General features: G+C 45.1%; 3 protein-coding genes across 4 annotated transcripts; 1 reads left to right on the top strand and 2 right to left on the bottom strand.

Moving 5' to 3' along the window:
* Positions 1-5,023: 5,023 nt before the first annotated feature.
* Positions 5,024-7,610, top strand: LOC133912186 (THO complex subunit 4A-like). 2 transcript variants are annotated; one of them, XM_062354795.1, is made up of 5 exons: positions 5,024-5,299; positions 5,427-5,579; positions 6,267-6,335; positions 6,419-6,597; positions 7,223-7,610. In XM_062354795.1, exons 1-5 carry the CDS (start codon positions 5,108-5,110, stop codon positions 7,395-7,397), a joined length of 768 nt encoding a protein of 255 aa, XP_062210779.1. In that variant the 5' UTR covers positions 5,024-5,107; the 3' UTR covers positions 7,398-7,610. The 2 variants fall into 2 exon arrangements, with proteins under 2 accessions (XP_062210779.1, XP_062210778.1); XM_062354794.1 differs by having other exon boundaries at positions 5,025-5,299; positions 7,217-7,610.
* Positions 7,611-10,385: 2,775 nt separating this feature from the next.
* LOC133912184 (trifunctional UDP-glucose 4,6-dehydratase/UDP-4-keto-6-deoxy-D-glucose 3,5-epimerase/UDP-4-keto-L-rhamnose-reductase RHM1-like) lies at positions 10,386-13,969 on the bottom strand. Its single transcript, XM_062354793.1, has 3 exons — positions 13,578-13,969; positions 11,220-12,816; positions 10,386-11,096 (listed from the first exon to the last, which is right to left on the bottom strand). The coding sequence occupies exons 2-3, from the start codon at positions 12,792-12,794 to the stop codon at positions 10,644-10,646; spliced, it is 2,028 nt and encodes a 675-aa protein (XP_062210777.1). The 5' UTR covers positions 12,795-12,816; positions 13,578-13,969; the 3' UTR covers positions 10,386-10,643.
* Positions 13,970-16,152: 2,183 nt separating this feature from the next.
* On the bottom strand, positions 16,153-20,382 carry LOC133912183 (UDP-glucuronic acid decarboxylase 6-like). The gene is made up of 13 exons (XM_062354792.1): positions 20,049-20,382; positions 19,809-19,916; positions 19,623-19,709; positions 18,721-18,808; positions 17,884-17,975; positions 17,724-17,788; positions 17,550-17,638; positions 17,376-17,453; positions 17,170-17,263; positions 17,020-17,086; positions 16,870-16,933; positions 16,684-16,724; positions 16,153-16,596 (listed from the first exon to the last, which is right to left on the bottom strand). The coding sequence occupies exons 2-13, from the start codon at positions 19,902-19,904 to the stop codon at positions 16,405-16,407; spliced, it is 1,053 nt and encodes a 350-aa protein (XP_062210776.1). The 5' UTR covers positions 19,905-19,916; positions 20,049-20,382; the 3' UTR covers positions 16,153-16,404.
* Between the last annotated feature and the right edge of the window lie 1,135 nt (positions 20,383-21,517).

Genomic DNA, 21,517 nt, shown 5'->3' with positions numbered 1-21,517 from the left:
ATGGGGTATTTTGAGTTTAGCTCGGTGAATATTGTACAAATCACTTTAGAAGCACTTCACTAGTCTCATAAAGCATTTTGGTACCCTTCGTGATCGAAGATTTCAACGGACTCTTCGCCGGCGGCCTCGCAAAGTGGCACCAACAAGGTCTCGCAGTCTGACCTCCACTAGGGCTGATCTGATCACCAGACGGCGGTCTGACCGTGAACATACTATCGGTCTGACCGTCAGATGCCAAAACCTCCTGTAGACCGACTATCAGACTTCCACCTCCATGTCGGTCTGACCATCAGCCATTCAAGGATATATGTACTTAAGTTATCTTATTTGGGGTTTCAAACTTCGGAACCCTAATCATTTAGCGGCCTTTTGCAAATATTTTTGAACCATGACGCTCTATTAATATTCAAGCATGCATCGTATGCACATTTTTCCATCGTTTGATTATTTATGCAATGCATTCTTGTTTCATTTAGAGAGCGTTACACCAACGGTCCAAGCGAGTGAAGGTGTCGCCGAGCTATCTGAGTTCTGTGAGTGCTGTGCGAGCAGTATCCGACAACAGCTAGAGCAACAAGACACGCATCTAAGCATATTACACCCTTTAGTTTGAATTGAATGGAGTCTAAATTGATAAGTTATCGCTTACGTAGGTTTGCATGTTTAACGATGTCGAAATCAGGTTTATATGGGTAGAACCTATATTGACTTGTATTACCTCTATCTTGAGTTATTGATTATCTATATCCTTGTAGCCTTGGTAATATTGTTGATGTCTAATTTACGAGTTATTTGAAATGCTTAGGTCCTCGGTAGAAGATGGGCAATGGTTCAACCATTGTTCACGAGTTTAGGGCTTACTTATTGTTTGCAAAATATAATGACAATGATGTGGATGGTATGAGATGTGAGGATGAGATGATATGTGAGCAGTGCTGGGGATAGGTCAAGAGAGGTGCCCGTATGCCATAAACCGCTTGCATCGTTTAATCATCGTCCATCAGTACCATTAGCTTTAGCACTTTTCGTATAACCACATATTCGGATAATAGACGAATGAGCTAAGTATCATACGCCATGCTGACGCTTGCCTTGCATAAGAAAAATAAAGGAGAAACAAGGTGGCCAGGAGCCGAAGGTGTCCAGGACACGTTCAAGGTAAACCCGATGTCATAGGGGCATGTGCAAGTGGGTAGTTCTGGGTACGATAATTGTTGTCTCAGGGGCCAAGAGGATGGACCCGAGTCGTGTGGATAAAGTTGTACCCTTTGTAGAGTGTAAGAACAATTCGAATTATCGTGCTCTCGGTTATGAGCATGCTTTTGTCCATCCGCATCGGTCATATAGTTTTTGGATTTAGGTTGATTGGTATGGTATGTTGGGTTTGGTTGTTAAGCATTATTGATCACATGAGATGATTCCTTTTACATTTATGCGCAAGTTGATGTTGCAGGGTAGCTACGCCTTGAGTTAAGTATAGATGCTCACACATAGAAGTCTAGTTTTCTTACGCATATGAATTTACTTAACCTTGTGGTCTACTCTTGCTAACGAATTAAATACAAAATCCTTAGAGTCGGGTTATTATATGTGCTCATTATGGATTAAGCCTTGAGAGTAACTTCGTACTCACACTACTCTTTCAGGTTTTACCGATGAATAAGAGCTCGTGTTTGGCTACTTCACACCCATCGATGTAGGTGACGGGAATGAGTAGTACAAACTACTCGTGTGGTAAGGCTTTTAGGTGGAACCTAAGGGCATATGGTTTTACCTAGCTCTTGTTGGTTCATACATGTTAATCTTTCACTATGTAGTTTATACCTTTGGTTAGGATGTGAGCTTTTCTTTAGTCCTCCTAACTTTCTTTTGATGTAAATTGTTTTAAATGTTTAATAACCCAGAGCTTGTAATATAATTTAATTACTCGCTCTTTCTTAAGCTTTGTTGTGATGTTTATGTTGGAAAGACATGTATTCTGATCTTAGCCACAAAATATGTGTCGGGACTACCGGGATGGTATTTTTGTTAATCACTGCAGTCATGATTATGTAAATAATCAACTTAATGATTAATTAAAATACTATTTGGATGATTTCTCTCAGATTCCATCTCTAGCCAACAACATCTAGCAATAACTCTCTCTAGATCTATTAGCACTAATCACTTCCTAATTATGCGCTTAATTGCCTTGGATGATTACTTTGACCAATTTGGTGACTTGAATATCTTCTCAGGTGTATATGTGTTTCTCTATACTCTAGCACAGTCAAATAACCGAGTGAAAGGGTATTTATAGCCTCAAATCCGCACACTAGCCGTTGTTCCAACGGTCACAAATGACTGTGAACACCAGGTGATCTGATATCAATAAAAGTACAAACACCGAACCATCCAATGTGTACAGCACTAGAAACTAGCCGTTGGTACCCCACTTAAACCCATTGCGAACACGGCTGTTCCGGTATAACCTTGAACTCTATCACCAGACTATCTGGTGTGCAGACTTGAGCCAACCGAGCCACTTCTCACTGTTCATTTGTCTGGTGTATATAATCTTCTAATCACCAAACCATCCAGTATGTATAACTCATCTCTTCACTGAAAACCTTCTGAAAAATACTCTGTTGAAACCTGTAGTGTACACTCCTATTCATCGTTGGATCATCCAACATTCCAATCTTTTATGCATCAAAATATCCCTCTTGAAAAATATTTCAGTGTGTATATCATCTATGAGAACCGGACCATTCGGTGTGTACAAATCTTTTGCATCAGAATATTCCTCCCGGGAAATACTCTGGTGTGAACATCTTGCTTAGTATTGGACTATCCGGTATAGTCTTTTTTTTCTCATCTTTGAAAAATACTCCAGTGTGTATAACTTTCAAAGCATCAGATTATTCGACGTTAATAACTTTTTCTGAACTCATCCAATTCAAAATTTCTTGAGTTCGACTTTGTGGCTTCTTCATGTATTACATCTATAAGATATGCTAAAATATATACTCGCTAAACATGTTAGTCTCATTGACTATTATTGGTGACATGGGAACCGGGGGTCCCCGAGTCCCGAGGCCAGAACAGCAGAGTGCCACATGGCGCCCTCTCTCGGGGGTTATCTCCCCGAGGTACGAGAAGATCAAGTTCCGGAAGAGGGTGCTCGGGGCCACGAACAGTGGTCCCCGAGTACCCGAGTTCCCCGATGGCCCGAGAAGACCAAGTGCCGGGAAGAGAGTGCTCGGGGCTGCGAACGGTGGCCCCCGAGCACCCAAGTTCCCCGATGATAAGAAAAGCCAAGTTTTGGGAGAAAGTGCTCAGGGCCATGAACAGTGGCCCCCGAGCACTTGGTTCCCCGAGGATCCAAACAGTCAGTTTCGGGAGAGAGTGCTCGGGGCCATGAACAATGGCCCCCGAGCACTCGATTCTCCGAGGACCCAAACAGTCAGTTCCGGGAGAGAGTGCTCGGGGCTGTGAACAGTGGCCCCCGAGCACTCGGTTCCCCGAGGGAAATATCCGGGAGAAATGGCATATCCGGGAGAGAGTGCTCGGGGCTGCGAACAGTGGCCCCCGAGCACTTGGTTCCCCGAGGACCTGAGAAGTCCTTCGCTGGTGATCCCCACAGAGGCCCAGCGGTGAGGTGTCAACTGGTGAGAGGCCCGATGCTGCATTTAAGAGGGCGCGTGGTCTGTCACTTCCAACTGCTCCCCCCACGCTTACTGTCAGTCCCTGCCACAGCCTGACAGGGAGACGTGGGGACATTTAATGCACAGGTCCCATCGCGCATCATCCGGCGTGCCTCGGGATAACTTCGCAGAGCTCGAGGTGCCCCGCCTGCCGCCCTGCTGTGTCAGGCTTGCTCTGATTGGGTGGGCACGCCAGGTTGCTCGGAGGCTGCCCGGTGGGCCCTCCCTGCGGCGCCCGTTAAAAAGCAACATGATGACGAACAAGACTGGACAGGGGCGCGTTTTCAACCCTCCCCGTCACCTCACGCAGCAGCCCATGATAGCTGCTTTCCATTTATGGCGCCTTGGAACTCGTGCCATCCTTTCTGGACACGCTACCGCCCCGGTGGGTATATAAGCCGAGCGGGCTTCCCGGAGAAGTTAAAGTTCAATTCAAGTTGAGTTCAGTTCGACCGATCGTAGATCAAGACAACAGAGGACAAACACCGAAGCATAGATCAGCCGAAGAACAAGGAGCACGAAGCTTTAGACTAGACAAATATTCTTGTAATCCAGCAGATCCTCAGATAGACATTCTTAGAGCATTTATAGCATACACACAAGAGTAGGGTGTTACGCTCAGTATGACCCGAACCTGTCTAAAAATCCCCTGAGCATTTACTACTTCCTGCATCCGATCATTCCACCTCCACCTGCATCTCATTTACTCCCATTTATTTCACCTACGAAGCGGATTTAGAATCATCCCTCGACGGAATCTCAAAGGGGTGCCTCCGGATCCCCACTTGAGGAGTTCACCCTCCGACAGCTATGTTGTTATTAATCATTAAAATCACATATATTCCTTAAGAGAGTCATATTTGCTACAACTAATCATCACTAAGCACATGTAATTACAGAAGTTGACAGAACTAGTACGAAATCATACGGCCAAATTTTTCGTATGTGGTTGTTCACATTTTGATAGAATAATTGTAGAATCTGTATCAACTAGTGCTAGACGAGTTGATATCATTTATCTAACCAAACATAAATATAAGAACATGTCCAACAACATTTCATACATATACCACTCTATAAGTAGAAATAAAAATTACTAAGAGTTTATTTATTTCAGTTACAAATTTTGAAAAAGAATTCGTAGATTTTAAATTGAAAAAAAGCTAGATTATGAAAGTTATATTGTAAAAGTTTTTAAATTTAACTTCTATAATCCAATTGTAACCATAATCTGCTGAAATATCCTAAGTCGCAGTCAACGCCACGCTTCGTGCGGCCCCACCGCCTCAACCCGCGTTCTCCACACGCATCTCCCAAAAATATAAAATCCCCAATTCCCCACCCCAGCTCGCAACCCTAATCTACTTCCTTCTCAATTCGCCGCTTCTTCGTCGTCGACCAGCCCCAGCCCCCGAGCACCTATGGCGGAGACCCTCGACATGACCCTCGACGACATCATCAAGAACAACAAGAAGAGCAACCCCTCCTCCGGCGGGGGAGGCCGCAGCCGGGGCGGATCTGCCTCTGGAGGCGGCGGCGGCGGCGGGGTTGGGCCGACCAGGCGCCCCTTCAAGAGGTCCGGGAACAGGCAGGCTCCCTACCAGCCGCCGAAGGTACGAACAAATCGAACGGACTAAGGCTCGGCGTCGCCCGGCGGTGGATGCGGGACTTCCGTTTTCGCCGAGGCAGGCTGGAGGAGGTGGTCGGGTGGTTTTCTCACTGTGGTGTGACGCGATCCAGGCCCCTGATGCGGCGTGGCAGCACGACATGTACCCCGCGGTCGCTGCGGGAGGAGGTGGCGGCGGTGGCGGCGGGAGGGTCTCGGCTATCGAGACGGGCACCAAGCTCTACATCTCCAACCTGGACTTTGGCGTCTCAAACGAGGACATCAAGGTAGATGCGTCACCGGTTCAGCATGTTCTGTTGTTGCTTCTAAGCAATTAACTGGGGAAAATTGTATAATAGTCTGTTAGATATGTAATTAGGTGATCTTTTTTCTAGATCTAGAGCTTAGATCGGCAGATATTTGGTGTTTGAACTTTCTACTAGTTCGGATCTATTGTTTTAAGCCTGATATTGTAATTTGTGCAAATCACTTGTTTGGTTTTTGACTGTGGCGTTTTCCTTTAACTTGCGGTGAACATGTGTAGATGTTATGATTGTGTTTTCTATCGAGATGTTTAGATCCAGCAGATATCTACATTTGCACATTGGTTGCTATTCATTTTCTGCCATAACCTTATTGGATTTAACGTTTTTAATAGTACGCTGTTCAAACATGTAAGAATATACTTCTGTTTTGATCCTCAAATTTGCAGCTCGTTATGAGTCCTCAGTTTGTTAATTTTCTTATCTTGTGGTATGCTTATTGCATTACGTCCTTTTAATTTCTTTACCGTAGGTAGTAATTCTGTGTTTCATGAGATTTAACTTAATGGTAAATATTTAAAATCACAGTGAAGTTTCTGTGGATCAATTAATCAATCACATGCAGCATACATCACCTGAATTTCTTTTGCGATATCGAGTTGTTGCCATTATAAACATCATCTGAGTTGTTTTGTATGTATTATGATGCAGGAGCTTTTCTCCGAGCTAGGTGATCTGAAGCGATCCTCAATTAACTATGACCGAAGTGGGAGGTCTAAGGTGCAGATGCAGTCTTATGGTCTCTTACCTGTCTCATCCCTGTATCTGGTTTTCTGACATCTTACATTTATTATTTCTTACAGGGAACAGCTGAAGTTGTATTTGCAAGGCGTGCTGATGCTGTAGCCGCAGTTAAGAAATATAACAATGTGCAACTTGATGGTAAGCCCATGAAAATAGAGATAGTTGGGACCAATACTCCAACAGCAGCTTCTGCTCTTCCAGTCACTAATGGAGGCCAGGCTAGGAATGCTTCTAAGAGGTATATTTCTCATCTGCATTATTTGTTTATGAACTATCAATTCATATCAATGTCAAATCTGTATGGCCATGTTTGACAGTATTCAGAATAATTGCCATTCTTAAGTGATATTTAACGTGAGGGCAGTATGTTATAGTTGTTTACTGTTATATTATTTGTGTGTCATAAAACAGTACTTCCATTGGTTTCAACTCATGTCTATTAATTTGACAAGGCAAATAAGATGATCTAAATTTTATTATCAATAGTTTATAAGTGTTGGTACTTAATGGTAGTTTTCATTCTGCAGTAGGCATTATTGCCATGCACCAAATTTAGCATATATTGTACTATTTTGTATATCTGTGTACTATTTTTAGGGGTCTGAGTCTCTGAGCAGAGTTGAGTTGGAGATTCTAGGGTTGAAAATTATTTTATACTAATTTTGAAGTTTGGTCAGCATATCATTTCAGTAATTGACTGTCATTGGGATGGTGCATTTTATCCTCCTGATATGCCGTGATGTGAACTAAAGCATTAGTGGTCCTTATCTATTTAGATGTCATCTTTCTTTTTTCTTTTTTTAGTAATCTTTTCACTTTGTCGGAAAGTTTACTAAATTACTATGCAAATATTACAGTTACAGCGCACCTAAGGGTGGCCCGGCAGGTCTGCCGCAGCGTAGACCCCATCAAAGAGGCGGGAGGCGCGGTGGTGGATCTGGTGGTCGTCGTGGCAAAGAGCGTAGTCAGCCAAGGTCCGCTGAAGAACTTGATGCCGACTTGGAGAAGTACCATGCTGATTCAATGCAGACCAACTAGATACCTTCGCAAAGTTGATATTTCGACATCAAATATGAAGGACATTAGTCCGTTCATTCCTGCTGTTTGTGCTACTATGTTCAGGGAACAACGAAACCTTATGTTTGTAGGGGTCTTGCTTTACTGAATTTTATGGGTTTAATGTGTTTACATAGAACTAGAGTTAAGTGGATGATGCTGAACACTGCTATGGAAATTACTTGGTTGCGTTTAGTTTCTATGCCTTATGCTGCGGAATGAAGAATCATCCAAGTTGCTCCACATGTGAAAGTTACGGTATGAAGGTGCTCTCATTTCCTTTGACCCTCACCATACGATACATCATCTTCGAGGTAAAAAAGGCTGGAGTTCTGATGCTCAGACGATGTTCCTTTGCTATAGAATGGTTCAAGCTCCAGCCATCTTAGTAGGAGGTATGCATGCTTTTCATTTGCTTAACCTCTTTCTAGTTGTTGGTTTACTGTATTCGTATTAATGCTTGTGTTATGAGGGTTAAGGCTTCTTTTTTTTTTTCATTTTGCAGGTGGCTGTTGCATTTTTTATTGGGAAGCATTACTCTATTTATTTTGGGCATCTCATGCGATCTTCTCTGGCACATTAATGATTCACATGATCTTGGAGGTGCATCGTACTTTTAAAAGTTGATTCCTTTCATGCATAATCTTCACCTCTTCAGGCGTCAACAAGTTGCCTGGTATAGTTATCGTGGATTTGTGTCGCTAGCCTGCTTGAAACATCATGTTGCAAATTCTGCTTCGAGGTCTGCTATTGATAGTTATTCGCTATGAGAAGTTGAACGGTAGACGTATCCACTCTTTTTGGACTAATGCTTTGGCCCTCCTTGCTTATGTTATGAAGTTTGCATATGGGTGGCTCTTCTACTAGGCATCAAATCTCACCTGGAATTCTTCAACTGCGATTGGTTGTAATCATTTCAACTTGTGCTTGAAGGATACACATGGGAGTCCTGTGCCTCTGCCCTGCAAATCTGTTTTTAACTGAAGTTCCTTTTCCTTTTCTTGCTTGTCAATGGGGATGTGAAAATTGTTTCGACTTAATCAACCGTGATGGTGATCTCCTGATTGCAGATGGTTGAATCAACCATGTTTCCCAATGCTGCAAGGGATCCTTGACTACCAGCATTAGATGGTAGCATCCATATTTCGGGAATTCGTAAGCAGAGTGTTGTTAGATGAGGTTAATTATTACACTTGTTTTCATTCCTTGTTTCAGTTATATCATAAATAGTTACTACTTTTAGTTTCAATGCGGGTGATGGTGCATAGTCATAGCTATTGAATTCAACCTGGTGTACATGTTATTGCTGAGGCTGGGTTGCTTTGTTCCTATTATTGTCTCAGTTCTATTGCGAAATATTTTGACGTGGGAAAGGCTGCATAGTTGTAGCTGCTGAATTCAGCTTTCAGTTGTTGCTGAGGTTTGGAATTATCGTAATGATGGCAGGCTTATCCATAGATGCGTTGCTCCCGTCCTGTTCAATTGTTTTGGTCGCTTGACAGGTTTTGTTAATTCAACCCGCCCTTTGTCTTGTTCTGAGGTTTTAAATAATCGTAATATTGATTGAAATGTTTGTCCATAGATGTTTTGCTCCCTGTCTTGTGAACGATGTTGTGGTGGCTTCACTGTTTGGGATCTGTTGCCATTTCCATTTGCCCAAATCCGCCGTGCATCCCTGTCCTTGTTATGCGGTGGTGGTAGATGCGCTTACTGATGGAAGTCGAGTGCTGATGCAGCATAGGCTGCGCAACCGCGGGTTGTTGAACCGAACCGTTGGTTGCTGAATCATACTGGTATGCGAGGTGGACTAGTTCTCGTTTCGTAGCAGCAGAGGGGACACTGCTGCTATTTTATGGGCGAATCATACTGATGTCAACGAAATGCCCGCGTCGATCCAAGGGAAGCAGGAAAACGGTGCCCGCCGGTGCTGACCCTGACGGCGAACCACATCCACCAGCCACAACACGCACACTGGCGCAGGCTGGCGCCTTCGAGCGCGGCGCCGGGCACAAACGCTCGTGCGCGACAGCTGTTGCTGCGCCTAGCCCACGCGACGCGCCTCTTGACAAGTGGAAGCGGTGCGGCACGCAGGTGGGAAGGGGGATGCGCCTAGAGCCCCGTCGCACCGAAGCAGGCACACAGACAGGGCTCCAAGGGCTTCGACAGGAGTCTCTAGGCCCAGGGAGCGCCATCCGGTAGCCAGCCATGCAACTGGGCAGGTCGCCGAGGCAAGTTCGCCGCCGCCGCCCGGGGGCAAGGTGCATTTGCTGTACGGGGAGTAAGAGTGACCAACTAAGGCTTCACCATGCACCAGATACTACAGCTGCAAACCGACATCTCCAATCATATTTTCTTTATTTCGTTCTCTTTCCGATTCTCTGTCTTATTTTTATTCTTTTTATTTTCTCTCATTTTCAATGAATCGCGAAGAAAAAATGAGAGAACTCTGTCCTAAAAGGAATGACTTTGAAAATTACTTCGTGACAGGAATCATTAAAACGCTGAAAGGAACGAAAATTCCTTTAAAACAGAAATTTAGGCCGCAAAAGAAAACCATTAGCCATGGTCAGGAAGAGCTGGCAGCTGACCATGTGCAACAATTACGTACGATCTTCTGAGGTTCTGGATGGTTGGAACCTCAATACCAGCGAAACAAATGGCACTGACGGAGGACACAAAAGCAATTGAATTTTTCTTTTTCGAACTGGTCAGGGGTCTTCCGCAATCCGCTCCGATTTCCATTCACCACCGTCGCAACAAAGAGTTCAGGAACAAAAAAGAAGGGCGGATTACGTATTCACTTCGTTCTTATCGAAGACAAAAACGGAACTGGAAGCATCCCAGAGCTGAACAAGCGTATAACTGAGCAAAACGAAAAGGCGACGATCGGTCCATTTGACATACAACCATCAAGAAAAAATATAAAGAAACAGCAAAGTGCAACAAAGAAATGGAACACACAATACCATGTACCAGAACTGTGCTCGACAATTAATAGATAATGAAATATGTCAATTGTAGTGCTCACATATAACCAGGTCTCGACACCTCCGCCACTATATAAAACATTAATATCTGCGTGTAAAACACGATGCATAACAAATCACAAAAAGAAGTATGCGTTCCACGTCCCAAAAGAATCGACCACAACTACCACCATGCAACATTAGCTAATTTAGCGTCAAATAACCAGTACAAATAACCTCAGCACTATCGTATCATTAATCCTCAATTAGCAGGAACCTTCCTGTTTGGCTCAAAGACGTACTTAATCAAAGAATCCTTAATAGACAGTAGCTCAGGGAACTCGCCCTTCAATTTTGATGCATCCATTTCATTGTTGCTTCTAGGTGCAATTATGACCTTGGCCTGCTCCTCGAGTGTAAAGTTGGTCCACTTGAAGTCAGGGTTTAAGTATTTCTTGTACATCTCCAGAATCTCGTTGTGACTGACAGCCCCAGGATTGGTGAAGTTCCATATGCCCCTGCAGTCACGCTTCGCCATCTCAATGGAGATGGGCAGAAGCTCATCCAAAATTGTCATGCTGTTGGGAATGTTCACCACCTTGTCGTAGCGAGCAATCTTTGTAATGAAATTACGAGGATTGCTTAGATCCGATGATATAGGCATCCTGACTCTTAGAGTACAGACATTATAGTACTCCTTCAATAGCTCTTCCACCTGTGCAGCGTATAACAGCACAAAAATTAGATTCAGACTTTGTAAATAAGTTCAAGGCAAAACCCGCAAAAAAAAAAAAGTACAAGGCAAATGCCAGTTCGTGAAGAACAAAACTGAACCTACCATTGCTTTAGTTTTGGAATAAAAGGAGCCAGTGAAGTTGGGCGTGTCTTCCTCTTTAAAGCCAATTCCAGATCCTTCAGGGTGTTTAGCATCATACTCAAATATACAGCCTGTAGCATAATTTATCATGAGCAATCCCTGCTCACGGCAGACATCAGCAAGATTCAATGTGCCTACAACATTGGTGCGGATAGTGTCCTGTTTGTGGGTCTCGCACCAGTCAACATTTGGTCTCCCAGTGACTCCAGCAGCATTGAAAACATGAGTTGGCTTCACATTTCTAATGTCCTCCAACAGCTGAGAGCGCTCCTCCAAGCGTCCTTTCCCATACTCATAAGGTATCCCTTGCTTATCACATATCTTCCCAAGGAGGCCACCGATCCATCCAGTCCTACCATATATTAAGAACTTGTAGGAAGGCTTTTGAGGGGCACTGCTGGTGCTTTCGGTAGTGGTTGCAGGAGCTGCTGCGCTAGATTCCTTAGCTTCAGCTGGCGAAGAAGCCAGAGATTTGATTTCCTCAGTCCAGTTATGCCTTTCAACTCCAGGTGTCATCAACATCCTTGGATGAGGAAGCAATGCACCAGTGACATCTCCCCAGTAATCAGGATTGTTGGTGTACCATTCAATTGTTTTCTTCAAGCCCTCTTCCCACGGTGTGCGCTCTGCCCATCCCAATCTCTTTAGCTTCTGATCATCCAAGAAGTACCTCTGGTCATTGAAGGGCCTGTTCTCAACAAACCTGATGACTTTCTCAGTATCCAAGCCAAAGAGCTTGCATATGTCCTTGGCCACATCAATCACTCTCCTCTCCTTCACAGTACCAATATTATACACATGTCCAACCTCTCCTTTGTGAAGAACAACCTCAAAAGCTTCAGCAACATCTTCACAATACAGATAGCTCCTGACATTAGAACCATCTCCATGAATTGGAAGAGGAAGACCTCTCATGGCCAAAAGGATAAATTTGGGAATGAGTTTCTCAGGGAATTGATTTGGCCCATACACATTGTTGCCCCGAGTGGTGATAACAGGGAGACCATAAGACCTTCCATAAGCCATTACAAGCATTTCAGCCCCAGCTTTTGTAGCTGAATAAGGATTTGTTGGAAGCAACTGTGAGGCCTCATGGTTACCAACCACAGCATCCTCATCAGTTTCTCCATACACCTCGTCGGTACTGACATGAATAAACCTTCTGATCTGACCAGTAACCTTGCAGGCCTCGAGAAGTACATGGGTACCATAAATATTGTTCTTTGTGAACTCAAAGGAATTACCAAATGAATTATCCACATGAGTCTGAGCAGCGAAGTGCATGATGGTGTCAATCGACTCAGTGATGAGAAGGTAGTTCACCAGATCAGCACTTGCAATGTCACCCTTCACAAACTTGAAATTTGGCGATGGCCGCGAAGGGTTGAGATTCTTCAGGTTGGAACAGTAATCAATCTTGTCGAGGACAACAATCTTGTACCGCGGATAGTTCCTAACCAGGCGGTTGGCCACATGCGATGCGATGAAGCCGGCAGCACCGGTTATGAGAATGTTCTTGGGCTCATAAGTTGCCATCTTTGTCTGCTAATTTTCCGACCTGTTAATGTGTCACACAAACCACAATGAGATCAGGAGCATTCTCACGAGAACTCATCACTCGTCAGGGTTGCAAAAGGAAAAGGCACAACATTATAAACCAAGATCTGGTTACACCAGTCGCAAATATGGAAACAATCAGACACTAGCAAACATAGAACTAAACTTAAAATTAACATGGGTCCCCAAACAGGGATTCTAATATCAGACAACACCTCGGCGCCATGCTCTTGCCCCTGATTACCAAGTACCAACATGAGGTTTTCATGCTACGAATTGACTCTACCAGTACGGATCGTTAAATCGATCAGCTGGGGCAAAGAACCAGGACAACCATGCAACTATGACCAAGCGGGCGGCAGGCGCCCATCAAGATCCACGGCGTCGGCGAACCAAATCAGGCAACGCCGCACCACTACGGCAGTCAACTCCATTTCTTTGCTTAACGAGGAGAGGACCCTCCTCGCCGCTTCCTGCGAAACACGACGCGCAAGGGAGCGAAACAGCCCGCGAATGAATCGCGTCGCCGCCGACCGACGAAAATCCGGAAGCAGGGGCTGCCGGATCACGCTCCCTCCCCAGTCCCCCCACGCGACCACACGTGGGTGAAGAGGCCGCGAGGACCAGATCCATCGCCGCGAGCCACCACAACGGACCGAGAGAGAACGCCGACACGGAACAATTCGAGAGCGCGCGGCAATGCGATCGGATCAGGGAAACAAAGGAGCGGTTGCTTAAGGCTTACGGGTGCTTAAGGCTTACCAGGAGCGGGTCGTGGAGATCCGGGGAAGCCGCGCCGGCCGAGCTCCTGGAGCCGAACCGCCGAACCCAGCCGCGGGAGAAGCCTCTCACGGAGCCGGAGGATGGGCGTGGGCGGAGGAGGAAGCGAGGGCGGAAATCAAATCACTGCTGGGCGACGCCTGCCGCGATTGGGAGCGAGGGAGAGACGGAGGGGGAAGCGCGAGCGAGATCGCGAGGAGAGCGGGGGCTGGGCCTTAAAAGCGGGGCGTGTCCTGACCGGTGACCGCTCCGGCGCGTGGGCAGAGTCTCTGCTCGCGGTTGCGCTGCCCGTCCGCCCAGCTCAGCTACCGGCGCGTGACGGATACGGAGTCCCGGGAGTAGGTAGGCGGCGCCAGGCGAGAGCGCGCGACGCGGATCTCAGTCAGGGATCCAGAGTGGTACAGACGGGTAGTTATAGGTTAGTGCTTGGTTTATTTTTTTAATTTAATTAGGTGAGGTTAATTCTTTATTTTTTTTTATTTTTTTATCGATCTAATAACCCATAAAGTATAAAACTGGCATCCTTAATCCTTGAGAATTTTTTTTTGAGTGGTCTCCTCTACTCTCTAAACATGGTTTAGTGATGTAATCGGGACGCGGTCTGCGTGCTAAGCTCCGTCCTGAAGAGACTTGCGTGTCTCTAGATGGTGGGCAGAGAGTGCCACCGACATCGGCAGGCACGTAGATCGCGACGCACATGCTGCGCTTGCCTGGAGCGGAAGCGTTGGATCATTCGTTGCCCGTCGTGTCGTGCACCCGTCCTGTGTTTTGTAAACGTGATGGGGCCACGTTGCCAGGTAGCTAACAGAAGCAGAGTCGGCTTGTCTGTTACTAAGGTTTGTTTTTGCAGAGTTTCAGATCAGTTCTACTTTAAATTTAAAGTGTTAATATAAAGTGAACTATATTTGTTTGTAGCTTAAAATCAAAATAATATGACTCATTAAACACTGAAATACTCTTATTATACTACAATTTAATTTTACGGATTATTAGAGTTAAAGATACTAATTAAAAAACATTTAAAGTTACAACTCTACCTAACTTGCCCTAAGACCGAACCCAACGGCTTCCCTTCGCGGGGGAGATTCCCGTCGTGAAGGGATTCTCGTTCACTTCAGCGCTCCAACAGTTTCCCTTCACGGTTCACTTCACGACGGGATTCCCAGGGTCATTCCCTTCAGAACTGAATTCTCTCTCCTTTCCCTTCGCGATTCCCCTTGAAGAAAAGCTGTTGGAGATGAGAGGAAATAAAGGGAATGGGAACGGGGAAGGGAATCAGAAAGGGAACGAAATGAAGGAAATATAGTTGAGGGTAGTCTAACAAAGCTAGAGCCAGATCTACCTCACCTCGTGCCAGAGTTTGTAGGATGGCACTACGAGCATATTTGGTTAGCGACTAACTTTTTCACAATATAGATTAGACAAAATATGACTACTAAAAAAATGTAATGAAAAAAATAGTCGTCATACTTCACACTTAGTAAAATTTGACACGAAAATGAGTCTATGAGACTGTTTGGATTAAGCCCATGCGTGTCCCGCCAATCACTGGCTCTTTCAAGAATTGATGAAGGATTTTTCTGTCGCAGTCTTGCTCACGCGTGGACACAAAAATAAATACGCAACTGAACAAACTAATGTTTTGACGTTTAACCAAACAGTCACCCACAGTTCAACACCCATATTTTAGCGGGGCGGCTACTGACGTCAAACTAAACATACCCTATAACATGTGAAGTAAGAGTATAAGAAAAACTGATAAGCTATAATTATGATATTAAATCAAACACACATCTAAAAATATGTGACATGTCTAACATATAGTGTGATAAATTGTGACAAGCAACAAAACAGGACCCACAGTTGGGATCCAACGGTTGGATCAGGCGACCAACGCTGGAGAGCAAGGCGCGTCGAGCGCTGGGGAAACTTCGTGACACGTCTTGCTTCGTTTCACCGTGCTTAACGTGCAGTCAATCCGTCGTTCCACGGCAGGAGCTGTGCTACCGGTTCAAGGATCGCACGCCGGCGGCCGGCGGCCGGCAACCGTCCTGCAACGACCAATCAGATCTCAGCACGATGCATGTTCCTTACTTCCTTCGCAGCTTCTGCAGTCCTGCTGCTGATGGCTTTTTGCTGGGAAAGTCCCAGACAGGACTGGATGGGCCTTTCGTTGGCTGAACCGTAAGAGTCGACCCATTTCAGATTTCATACGAAACAACGACAGCTTGACAGTTAAACACGGCATTAGTCAATCACATACCGAGGAAGCTGCTACTGAAATACCGTAGCAAGACGCTTTATCATCAAGTACGTGATAAAAGGTTATGAAACACAGCAAATGCTCCAAGCCTCCACCCAATTTTTTTGGTACGAAAATAGAAGCTTCACAACACATGCAGGCCAAACATAACTAACCAGATTAGATTTTTTACTGTTGAAATCTAACTGCTGCATGTGAAATTTCAATGCCCAATTGGAATCGGTAACAACCCTGAGAAATTCATCACAAATCTGCAGCCATGTCAAGCCGACACTATCAGGCAAAGAGATTGAAAAAGCTCAAAATGGCATCAACGTTGCTATAATCGATTTAGGGAGTACATAAGCTACAAACATAAGTACCACAAGTTCTGTAAAAAGCAGTAACACAGACAAACGGGCCCATATGAACATTCTAGTAATACAATCTTTCAATTGAACGACAACGATGTATTCAGTTTATTGGAACTCAAATTCCGTAATGAAATGTGGCCACAAATAATGATTATCCTCCTCCCATGATATTCTTCTCCAAGTGCAACGCCATTTAGGCCTTAGTCTCCTTGGGTACAGCCAGGCGCTCCCGGAAGTCATCCTCCATGAGCACCAAGCCGTCACGCAGAACGACCTTAGGCTCCCACCCCAGAACTTCCTTCGCCTTTGTGATGTCTGGCTTCCTCTGGCGAGGATCATCAGGAGTGTTCTCGGTCATCGTCACTGTCACCTCTGGGTTGATCAACTGCAAAAACAGGCACGTCAGTATACCACACAGATTTCCCAAGCTTTGCAAGAAGAAAGAATTGCAACTCCTTTTTATCCATCTTACCTCTTTCACATTCTCAGCAAGTTCCAGCATGGTAAATTCACCTACAGCACAATAGATTACAGCCCTTTAGGGGAAAGAAGATGAAACCTGACTTCTTTGCCACGGGAATGCTTATATAAATCTATAACACAGATTTGAGTTGCTCACTGGGTGGCAACAAAAGTAAAATATAGAGTTGGATCATACCTGGGTTGCCCAAATTAATCGGTCCAGTGTTGTTTCCATTCATCAGCTTAATAAGACCATCAACCTACAATGATGATATAGTTGATGGTATAAGCACTGACAGCGTTTTGACCAACTATGAATCAATTGCAAATGCAATGGAAGACAAACCATATCGGCGACGTAGCAGAAGCTCCTAGTCTGTGTTCCTGGCTTCTGGACAGTCAAGGGTTCACCACTACAACATTGTAACAAGATAAGCCACCAAAACCATCTAGACACAAGCTGGGAAGGAAGTAAAGAAAGGCCAACAAGCATTACCGCACAGCCTGAGCAATGAAGTTGCTAACAACACGGCCATCATCAATGTTCATCCTAGGCCCATAGGTGTTGAAAATCCGGGCAATTCGGATTTCTATAGACATAGATGATAAAAATTGGTGAGGACAAATCGTAACGCCACAGATATCACAGAACAAAAAGGGCTATGAGCTAATAGTAAAGTTTAGCACATAACAAAGTATTACCAATGCCATGCTGCCTGTGGTAGTCAAACATCAGCGTCTCTGCTACACGCTTACCCTCATCATAACAGCTCCTGACTCCTGAAACAGAAAATCCCAATCAAAACAACAGAACTTGAAAGTTAATTATGAAAAGCAGAGCAAAATATATTGCATTTGTCAGACGAACAAATTTACCAATTGGGTTAACATTGCCCCAGTAGGCCTCTGTTTGAGGATGCTCAAGCGGATCACCATAAACTTCAGAGGTTGAAGTCAATAAAATTCTGCAATTGAACATAAAACATCCATTTAATATAGTTTTTCATGTGACAGGCATTGGAAGAATCAATTGGCATGATGAACACTGACCTAGCTCCAACTCTCTTTGCAAGTCCGAGCATGTTCAGGGTCCCGATAACATTTGTCTTGATGGTCTGTTCAGGATATTGCATACATTTCAATGCCATGAAAGATCAGAAAAAATTAATAAATGATATACTGCCTCTCACAGAACAGAGAACCTGCACACCTTAACAGGGTTGTGCTTGTAGAAGATTGGTGACGCAGGGCAAGCAAGGTGATAGATTTGGTCAACCTCCACAAGCAGCGGTTGGGTGACATCTAAAACAATGAGAAAGAATTTACAGCATAAGTGCATAACTCATGGGGAAGAAAATAACCTTAAAATGGAAAAGCTGAGGAGTGATTTGTAAACTTTATTTCTGCGAGTACATAATTTGAGCACATTATATGTCTCATCAGGACATTTTGTGGATCAGTAATGAACAAAGTAACAGACTCACAGCACCAGTCACAGAAAATTAACATGAATGCACATACTTGTACTCCGAATATAAGTTGCCAATAGTAAGTCGCACACCAATAGTCAATGGCTAATTAGGGGGAAAAGTTAATTCACTCAACAAACAACTCAAGACACGATTTTGGACAAGCATTGACTATATGCCAAAATAAATGTGTGGTACATTAATTGTCATTGAATAACCATGATTCAAAATTTCAGGAACCTTTGAAAGAGAATAACAGAACTAAGGCTGCCAAATGAGAGAGTTTAGTATAGTCAACAACTAAGGCTTCATTAATAAATTCAGAATTTTAGAATCCATTTCACAGACAAAATAGGACATGTTTTTGGACAAGCAGAGACACATAGGACATAAACAAATAGCAGTTTATTTGTCATGACTATCCAGGATCAATAATTTTCAGGATGCGTTTAAAGAAAAGACTGAAAATGATGTCAACTTAAAGTAAAACATAACAGAATTTGTGGTTATGCATAAATGAGCTACACTGGAAATTTACTACCAATGTCTTAAGCATGTGTAGTTAACCAGTTATTTACCATGACGGATGAGCTCAAATCTTGGGTGGCCGATCCACTTCTTCAGGTTGTCTTTTGAACCAGTGAAAAAGTTATCAGCAACAATGACCTGAACACAAAAGAACACGGTCAACATCTAAAATGTCTGCAAGACAGGATCCTAGAACTCAAAGGTTGCTCAGCTCCACAAACTTAGTGTGGCACGAAGCATGAAACAACACTATGGAAAATAGATCTCAATCCTTAGAATGATACTCCACATGATACAGAAACTATCTCAGGCAGCTCAATATGAAGTAATCGTAACAAGATCCCTGAAGCATTGCCGCTGGATCTCTGTGATATCTCAAATTCCCAAATAGATCCACAAAACAGATACTCAGGACTAGAGCATCTATACAGCTTGATCTCTAGAAAGTAATGCAGGCACTGCCGCTGGATCTCACTCGGTTCAGCGATCTCTCACACTACCAATCAGATACATGAAAGTAATGGAAGCAGCCACCCCCCCCCCCCCACACACACACAAACAATTTTTGTCATGGATGAGGGAGAGGAAGAAGAAAAGAGGAGGGACAAGAAGAGGAAGAGGGATAGAGAGGTGAATGAGCCCCCCCCCCCTGGTTCCTCTGCATCCGCCACTGCATGGAAGTACCCCAAATACTCGAGCAACGCTTCCAGCTTAAGCTCTATACCTCAATTACCCCACATGATGCAAAATGCAACTCGAAAGCTTGCACCCCAGGTATCTGGCACAATTAGCACCCAACTCACGTCCCTTTCACACAGATCTAGACTTTATCACTCAGATGAGATCTAACCGATCTCCCATAACGGAGCCAACCTAAGACATGGACGCAGGCTGATCCTGCTAACCTAACGAGCAACGAAATGTAACGAGATCTCGTCCTGGGCGCACGTACCTCGTGCTTCTCGTTCTCCATGAGCTTGTCGACGAGGTGCGAGCCGATGAAGCCCGCCCCACCGGTGACCAGGATCCGCAGGTTCGCCTGGATCAAACAGCAATTTGGCACCAACAATCAGGATCGGAAACACGCGAACCGACCCAAACCTCACGCCGAGCGAGATCCAGCGATGAGATCGCGCACCTGGAAGAACTTGGAGAAGCGGAGCGGCGAGGGCGTCGGCGGCGGGCGGGTGACGGCGTGCTCTCCGTTGCTGCCATTTGCCTCCTTCTGCGCCATCGCGTTTAGCACCTGACCCAGATCCACACAAATCACACGACAGAAAAAAAAAATCGCGCACGAGGACGAAACGGAACCGAGCGATCTCGCGGAGGCGGGACGGGATCGCGGGCCACGAAGCGTGGGGAGGGGCGCGGCGCTCACCGAGCAGCTGGCGCTTCGGGAATTGGGCTAGGCTTGCTTAGCTCGGACACGGGGAACCGGCGGTTTGAATCGGATTAGACTGGGGCGGACGAGGAGGAGGCCTCCCAGATCTGAGTCGTATTTATAGCCCCCGCGCTGCACACACCCCAACACCACCGACTGCCGCTACCAACCAGGCTAATAATCTAAACCAGATCTCACCACCCGACTCCACAATTAATTCCTCCCCCTTTACGATCTGGTGCGATTAAGATACTGGTAATCCGTGCAGCGACGAAGAAGCGGAGGGGGGAGCAGCCATTTGTGCTTCCAATGGAAGCAAAGGTGCCAGTGCCCCCGCGAGCGATATTCCGATGGGTGGCGCGCGCGACCGATGGCGACAGCGCAGCGCGCCGGGACCCGGACGCCAAATAATTTTCGAGCGCCGCGATTAGGCGTTAGGTGCGCTCGGAGGGGTTAACTGCCTCTGCTGGTGGGGATTTGTGGAGGGGAGCGCTCGGGTCCTTGACTTGGGTGGGTTGCGGGTAACGTTGATTTTTTTTTGGAGGGGGGGGGGGGGGGTATTTTAGCCTTTTTGAATTCATATGGTAAAAACAACAGAGGGAAACTATATTTTTAGAAACTATTCCAGTTCTTTTTACACCAAAAACGTGTAATGTGACTAATTAATTTGGTCACGTCAATACATTTATATGTGTGACCAGCTATAAGTCACACCGATAGAGCGGTCGCAAGTGTAAATATATTGATGTAATCAAATTGGATAGTCATGTCATGTGTTTTGGCGTGACAGAATGGGTTAGTAGTTTATGAAAATATATAGTTTTTCATTATTGTTTTTAAAATATTAATTTAAAAAAGACTAAAATAAAAAATTCAACGGGGATTGTCGGAGGATTAGCTCCTGTCGCAGGGATCCCGAGAGACCCCTTTTTAGAGATTCAGCCGGAGGGATGATCCTGAATAAGTTCGTCGGAGAAATAAATGAAAGTGGACGTAAATGCAACGGCCGGTGGTGGGGGATGATCGACCTAGTGCAAAGAGAAAATAAATGCACCAGAGTTTAGACAGGTTCAGGCCGCACGGAGGCGTAATACCCTACTCCTGTATGGATGCAATAACTGTCCTGAGGGAGATCCCTCGAGGATGTATCTGGTTACACAAATATTGTGTCTAACTAAGAGCTTGAGGCTCCTTGTTCTTCGGCAGGAGCTCTGCTCAGGCTTGCTCACAATATCTTCGTCTCTTAGCTTGGTTCGTTGTGGGGTTTGTCTTCTTTGTCAGTCAACTCGTGCCCTTGCCCCTTCCTTCTCCTGTGTGCCGACTCTTTTATGCACTCGCCGGCCGCGACATACCCCGAACAGGAAGGAAGGGGTACAAGTTCCAAGACGCCACGACTGAGAAATGCGTCATCATTTCCTCTGGGCGAAGTGACTGGGGCGGTGAAAAAACGCGGCGCGCATCCGGTC

Source organism: Phragmites australis, chromosome 3 (genome assembly GCF_958298935.1).
Source record: "Phragmites australis chromosome 3, lpPhrAust1.1, whole genome shotgun sequence".
NCBI classification, from domain to species: Eukaryota; Viridiplantae; Streptophyta; class Magnoliopsida; order Poales; family Poaceae; genus Phragmites; species Phragmites australis.
Note: the sequence above shows the minus strand (reverse complement) of the source record. Positions and strands in the feature narration are given on the sequence as shown.

Excerpts from the sequence above, each read along its gene's own strand:
- LOC133912186 (XM_062354794.1), top strand. The coding sequence starts at position 5,108 with ATGGCGGAGACCCTCGACATGACCCTCGACGACATCATCAAGAACAAC. Across the intron at positions 5,300-5,426 it reads CTCCCTACCAGCCGCCGAAG|GCCCCTGATGCGGCGTGGCA; the intron begins GTACGAACAAAT and ends GACGCGATCCAG. Across the intron at positions 5,580-6,266 it reads TCTCAAACGAGGACATCAAG|GAGCTTTTCTCCGAGCTAGG; the intron begins GTAGATGCGTCA and ends ATTATGATGCAG.
- LOC133912184 (XM_062354793.1), bottom strand. The coding sequence starts at position 12,794 with ATGGCAACTTATGAGCCCAAGAACATTCTCATAACCGGTGCTGCCGGC. Across the intron at positions 11,097-11,219 it reads ATTCCAAAACTAAAGCAATG|GTGGAAGAGCTATTGAAGGA; the intron begins GTAGGTTCAGTT and ends TACGCTGCACAG.
- LOC133912183 (XM_062354792.1), bottom strand. The coding sequence starts at position 19,904 with ATGGCGCAGAAGGAGGCAAATGGCAGCAACGGAGAGCACGCCGTCACC. Across the intron at positions 17,639-17,723 it reads GCAAAGAGAGTTGGAGCTAG|AATTTTATTGACTTCAACCT; the intron begins GTCAGTGTTCAT and ends GTTCAATTGCAG. Across the intron at positions 16,597-16,683 it reads TTGCTGAGAATGTGAAAGAG|TTGATCAACCCAGAGGTGAC; the intron begins GTAAGATGGATA and ends CTGTTTTTGCAG.